General features: G+C 41.3%; 1 protein-coding gene across 1 annotated transcript; it reads right to left on the reverse strand.

Annotated features, from left to right (window-relative positions):
• Nucleotides 1-350: 350 nt before the first annotated feature.
• Nucleotides 351-7,027, reverse strand: LOC124253928. The gene is made up of 2 exons (XM_046687777.1): nucleotides 6,857-7,027; nucleotides 351-2,628 (listed from the first exon to the last, which is right to left on the reverse strand). Exon 2 carries the CDS (start codon nucleotides 2,586-2,588, stop codon nucleotides 1,353-1,355), a length of 1,236 nt encoding a protein of 411 aa, XP_046543733.1. The 5' UTR covers nucleotides 2,589-2,628; nucleotides 6,857-7,027; the 3' UTR covers nucleotides 351-1,352.
• Nucleotides 7,028-7,278: the final 251 nt, after the last annotated feature.

Below are 7,278 nucleotides of genomic sequence, written 5' to 3' on the forward strand. Positions count from 1 at the left end.
AACAGCCCACCGCCCCTCTGAAAACAGATCGCATCTGTTGACGGTAATTGGTGTGTGCTAGGAAAAAACCTCTTTATCACACTGATACTGTCTGTACAACATAACCATGGTACACTGATACTGAGTGAGTGAGTATGGTTTTACGCCGCGTTTAGCAATATTCCAGCAATATCACGGCGGGGGACACCAGAAATGGGTTTCACACATTGTACCCATGTGGGGAATCGAACCCGGACCTTCGGCGTGACAAGCGAACGCTTTAACCACTGGGCTACCCCACCTCCCCACCGATGCCATGTGAAAGCAATGTTGTTGTTTTTATATCATGTCAAATAATAACAAAACGGGGGTTTCATTTCACATGATTCATTATAATAAAATATAACCCGCAATAAATACCCATTGGTTCTCACTGGCTTGAATGTGTGCAAAGATGGTGCAACGCGGTGCTCTTCCCAAAACTGAGTCCAGCCAGTCGTCACATGGAGTGGAGAGCTGTCGTAGTGGTAGTCGCAATCACCCATCTCCTTCAAAACTTCCCCATTGAGACAAAGATCGTCACCACTGACGAGTTAGTCAAGATATACACAGAATGCCCCGAATGCAATCACTATCACACTTTCACCTCGGTCTACCTCGGTCCAGTTCACGGAATCAACCGAGTAGAACCGATTGGGTAATTAAAAATCGCTTAGAGTCAAGAGGCTTTGAGACAAACACAAGATGACAGGTATGCGTTATTTTAAATACAACCATTCCAAGCATGCTATAATTTCACATATACACCAGCCCCGGGCCGTCATGAGACTCGTCAGCAGCCAGTTGCACAGGAACGTGTCCATTATGAATGTTTATGTCACATATATACACATATATACACATTATACACAGACCCATCTCATGTATGATACAGAACAGATATATGTACAATCCCAGCAATACCCACGTCCGTACACAGACACACATTTTCCACACGGGTCGGAGTTTCTAGTACTGCCTGTAAACCGACATATTTACAATACCGACTGCCTTACTCCATGTATTTAATACCCTGATACAACATGATGTAAGGACTCTTCGTCATGTCTCCAATACTGCCTGGACAGCGTGTATAAATGTCAATGACCTGTTCAAAGCCGTCTTTTCTGAAGGACTTCCTTCAATAACACTTCACGGTATGCTTTCACCTCAGAAATTGTAATGGTCGTTTTCACTAACAATAATTGTAAACCTTATAAGAAATGAAAATTGTGTTCAATTCGCACCATGAATCAAAATAAAATGCATAAAGACCCACGATTGCATCACGTGGAACATGACAGCTGGACAGACTGACTTTACACAAATCCCCATCATGTGCCCATGTTGAAAGGTTTGACGGTTGCGTTTCTGAACATGAACAGCTTGTCATTGGTCCCCCTTAGAAACGCCCCCCTGATGCTGAAGTTACTTGCGGAGACGACTAGCACGTGACATTTTGTCAAGATCAGCTGTTCCAAGATGGCCGTCTCGAAGCCATCGCATGCCGACCCACTCTTCCTCTGTCTGTCAATGTGGATGATTGTCCCACCACTGTCCAGAGTTTTCTTTCCGAATCTCTTCCTCGCGAGTTCTCTAACCTCCATAGAGTCAGTTGCTATGAAAATCCGAGTAGCATTCTTTACATACGGGTCAAGGAATTCCCATAATGCATCTACTGACTCGATCGAGTTCCGGTTCGGAGAGTCGTTTGGTAGCTGCGCGTTCTTACCAATCCGCACGTGTGCACACACGAGGTCCCCCTGTTTCTGTAGATCGACGCCTTTAAGGAGAACGTTTATTTGTTTCGTCATGTGATTTGTTGGCGTCATTAGTTTTTCCCAGCCGTTCTTGAAAGCTCTGTGGCGATATGTTTTAGCCCAGTTGGGAATCCTGTTCTTATACAGGGGATTTGATTTGATAATGTTCAAGAGGTCGCTGTTTGATCTCAAATAGATAACGTCGTAATCATACACCTTATTGAAATCCTGGAAGCGAGCAACCTTGTGGTAGTCTGTTGCGCGAACACCGCCAACTGTTATGGCAGATTTTCCCACCAATTCTGAATCGGGGATTTCCCAATCGTACTTGTGTGGTTGAAGGAAGTTGCGAACTGGGCATGGTGACGTCATATTAAGAACAAACACTCTGTTTGTCACAATGGCAAGCAGGTAGGCAGCAACCACGCCCCTTTGTCTGTCGCCCCAACCAGCGCATGCGCGACTGCTGTCACATAGATGAACAATGTAACGTTTCTTGCTTCCACGTAAACGTTGAGATGTAATGATGTCGGTTGATGAATCATGTTTTTTAGGCCCCGTGTTGTTTTCTTTAGTGGTTTTGCGTTTTTCTTTTGATTTTTTACGACGTACAATGTCAGTCTGTATGTTGACCACATTTTGGGAGGATGGTTTCTGTCCGTCCTGAGACAAATATCTCTCTTCGGCTTGAATCTGTTCCTTGATCAGCTGTTTGAGCTCACGCATGCTCAGATCTCTTTGAACGGAAACATGGTCTTTCTTGGTCACGTGGTTTACGAAGATGACGACGACAAAGGCGGATATCACCATCAGCAACAACACCTGCCCTCCAGTCTCTTCATTTTGACGCCTGGAAGTAGAAAAAATGGGAATAAATACATGCTCGTAGTGACGTGTGCAAGCGTCATTTCCAATATGCCGTATGTAGGTCACATGTACATTTGGCTCTGTATTCTCTGTGTAGCGGTTGATGTCTACCTTTCATAACAATACAGCTGAGTAGGCTTGAAGCCGCCTTCGAACTCATGTCCAAGGAGACCGACGGGTCTAGACTACTACGCCTTAGGGCTGTGTATGGCAAATAAACTGTATTGCAATATATTGCGATTTAGGCACCCGTATTTCGATACGTATTGGGAACTTTAGTGTTTGACAGTGAGTGGCATTAATTGTGCATGTCAATCCTATTTTCTACATTATAAGTCCCTAAACATATATGTTATGGTTCTGATAACAGCAATCTGAAAATTAGGTTGCATAGTCATGGATTTTCTCTTTTATACAATATATAGTGTTACAGTATGCAGTTTTGTCATTGAATAACGATGGAAAACATCTGTTGTGAATGAAAGTGTGTGTACGGTACATTTTAATTTAAACCATAGATAATCACAAAAATTTCATATATGTTCTTTACCCTATATGCCTTTTTTCATAAAAATATTGCAACACGTATCGTTTGAAAGCGTATTTCGATATATCGGTAATACCGTGCAGCCCCACTACGCCTACAGAACTACTGACGCACCTCCTAAATTAAGGCTTATGGTTAAAAGTGAGATTTGGCATCTGAACTTGATTCCACATATATCGGAGCAGGTGGTTACCATCGATGGTATTCAACCACGATTCTTCGACTTGAGGTGCCGCCAACGCTTTGACCACAAGCCTACTGAACTGGTCTGTCGTGAATATGTTTGGGTGTAAATTTTGTTTTACAATCGTGTTTCCTCGTTGTAAGTCGACAGGGTACTTGTCCAGCGAAACAACATTATGTCCCCACAACTTATCCATACTACTGAGTCGCCATTGTGAGGATGTGGGCGTGGTCCATGGTGTCTCACACGGGTAGTTGGGTGTACTCGGCAGGCAACAGGGCACGGCATCGACTATATACTGTCTACTCCAACAAACATGGCCTACATACACCGATTATAGCTTCTATATACACTTGCCATATAGGGTGTACACATTGACTACACACCGACCAAATGGCCTATATGCACCGACTAAATGGCCTACACTAAAGAGGCCCACCATGTGATATTTATATATATTCCACATAGCTTCTACATTACATACCTTTAGTATTTTAATGGCTAAGCTAATGATCTCACTGTTCCAACCAAGCTGCCTACTTATTACACAGACATTGTATAATTATAATTATCTCATCTGAGCTTCGCTGTCATTGTTTGAGGTAAAGATACTACAATCTATACTTTACTGAGAAAGCATTATCTCAAATATAACACGGTACAAAACATTCGACATGCATAAATAGATTTATATTACACTCTACCCGTATCTCTGACAGAATCTACCCTACTAAATCTGAATAGATCCATTATCAATTTGGCAAGTAGAGGGAAAAGGGCTCTACTTCAATTGCTCTCTGTTATACCAAAGTTGGGGGTTGTTGGACCCAATATATTTTTCAAATTGATTCCCAAGTACAGCCTATTCTTCTTTATGCATCTGAAATTTGAGGGAATAAGGATTTTTATGCCATTGAAAAGGTTCACCTTCTTGCATGTAAAGGGTTTTAAATGTTGAGATGTCCACCCCTAATAATATGGTGTACGGTGAATGTGGGGGATTTCCTTTGTACATAATTTCTTACTCTCGCTGTTTAAAGTACTGGTATAAAGTAATAAATATGCCAGAACATCGTCTGCCCAAAAAACCCTACAATATGATTGTCCATCTTGATGATATTGGCAAATATACTTAGGCAACCCGTATTTGTAATCTTTTGTTTAGATAGGGCTTTGGATTTGTTTGGCTATCCCAAACCCTGGGCGGCGTTAATGTATTTATCAAACTCTTTCGTACCAGGGCTATCGATATCTTTAAACAAGCTTAAGACTGGCATTCATCTTTATATGAAAATTCAAGATATGATTGTTATCGTGAGTTTAAATCTTTACTTGAACCTGAGTCGTATCTATACAACTTACGTAGTAAAAAGCTTCGTAATGTTTTCATACGCCTGAGACTTGGCCTAAATGATTTATATATCAATCAAGGAAGACATTCATCTATTATAAAATCACAAAGGTTCTGTCCATTTTGTAATACTGTAGAGAATGAATTACACTATTTATTTATTTATTTAAAGGTCACATGCAACCAAAAAATCAAACATAATTAAAACACAATTATCACTTATTCATGACATATAATATACACTGCTGGTTATGAAAAAATATATATACAAAATTATAAGCGTACAATCGCAAATCGAAAGTGCAAAATTGTGTACTTCGGTTTACTTCCCAAGAAACGAAGCAGCCGGGATACCGAACCCAGTCAGAGCGGGTGGGTGTGCACTCAAGTGTAACGGCTGGTTCATTTGCAGATTCCCTCACGGCTCATTGTGTGTGTATATATATAGAGATGATGGGTTTTGTAAATACATGCTCATTTTTGTGTATAACATTTTGCAATCAACAGACATCATAACATGTCATGTGTTCAAATATCACACCTGCCTTTCTGTGTAATTACATAATGTGACAGAGACCGAACTCGGGCCGTAAATCAATGCATTTTGTTTATGGTGTATAGCCTGATTGGTGTTAAGTTCAAATTGCATGTGGTCAGTGATAGCAGCTGTGTATTGAATATTGTCATTAGCAGACAGGCAGGCAGACACACAGGTGTCAATAAAACAAGACATTGAGTTTTGTCTGTGACAACGACATATCTATATCACAGTTAGAAATTCTGTCAACGCTAAATAATGACATTGCTTTTAAGTATCGAACTGAGAAAGTGTCTCGGTAAGAAGAACGTGTGGTGAAATAGACAAATGAAATTATATAAACAGTTAATTTACTGTCATAACATATAAAAAGCTCGCGCCTGTGAGATATCAACAAAACATTAGAAAAATAGCTCACACCAAAGCCTTCACCGAGTATTCACCCGACAACCCGCTTCCAAGCTGCGCGAACCTATTTACTTGCGCACGTCCTATGAGCGCAGCCCAGCTGTTGAAACCCGTTTTGCATTTTTGACGATTTGTTTCGGTATGTCCATACCGAAAGGTATCAGAATCTGCAAAGTTGTGTTTTACGTTGCATGTGACCTTTAAGGCAACTGTATTTTCCACAATGGCTACAATCAAATATTAATGCTACAAAACTGTATTCAATACTTTCATGTAAAGCATCCCTATTACAATATAAGGTAGCTCTGTTTATTTATCACGCGCTTATATTGAGAAGAGATTCAATGTAACGTGTGTGTCGCATGTTGTATATGTTGTACATATCATACATATTTATTTTGTATATGGGCCTCTGGCCTTCATGCAATAAACTGATTGATTGACATATATGTATACAGATCTACATCACACTCTACCCGTATCTAACAGAATCTACCCGTGTACTGGTCAAAATGCCACAAGTCTGACATATATAAGCAGATCTACATCACACTCTACTCGTATCTAACAGAATCTACCCGTGTACTGGTCAAAATGCCACAAGTCTGACATATATAAGCAGATCTACATCACACTCTACCCGTATCTAACAGAATCTACCCGTGTACTGGTCAAAACACCACAGGTCTGACATATATAAGCAGATCTATATCACACTCTACCCGTATCTAACAGAATCTACCCGTGTACTGGTCAAAATAGCACAAGTCTGACATATATAAGCAGATCTATATCACACTATACCCGTATCTAACAGAATCTACCCGTGTACTGGTCAAAATACCACAGGTCTGACATGTATAAAGACCCAGATATGGTAAGACTTCAGACTTATCGCCCCTAACTTGTAACGATGCTGGAAAAGATACATAAATAATATACTAGAAGAAATTTAAGAGGGATTACGGGTGGAAGTCTTTCCCCAGATAACACTACCCGGGACCAGCCCGTGTGACCGTGCGGCGTGACAATGCAGCATAACTCGACGCGAGACACTGTACATGTGCATGGCTTCTTGTGGGTAGACGCAAGTGAGCTAACTAGGTCGGGTAGCATACCCACCATCTACCCGGTACGACACTGTAAATGATATTGTACAACGTATACAGGTGGATCACTTTACCTGAGTGTGGCCTCCTTCCTAGTGTCTCCCAATCAGAAATCCATGGTCGCACAGGTTACCGCCGATTTATTACGTCTGTACTGAATGACCAGTTTCCCGTTCGAGTTCTGTCATGACCTATGACCCGTCCTCCCTCCAACGACAACAGTCGTACTGTGAGCGTTGGGCGTGGTCTGGCTGAGAGTCAATCACGCGAGACGTTGGAGCGGCTTCGAGTACGGAAAGCTGTTTGTGACACCAGCAGAGCAGACCATGAATCGACGTTAATTGGACGTTTATGGAAACCCGTTATTGACATGTTTCTGTAATCTTGTTAAGCCGGTTAGAAGAGTGTGTATAACAGAAGTACTCTCACCGGCGGCCTTGTTGTGAGCATTGATAAACTTCACATTAATTTGATGTTATTACAGCTGACCTAACAT

This window comes from Haliotis rubra, unplaced genomic scaffold, assembly GCF_003918875.1.
Source record: "Haliotis rubra isolate DU_JTF1 unplaced genomic scaffold, ASM391887v1 Scf559, whole genome shotgun sequence".
Taxonomy (NCBI): domain Eukaryota; kingdom Metazoa; phylum Mollusca; class Gastropoda; order Lepetellida; family Haliotidae; genus Haliotis; species Haliotis rubra.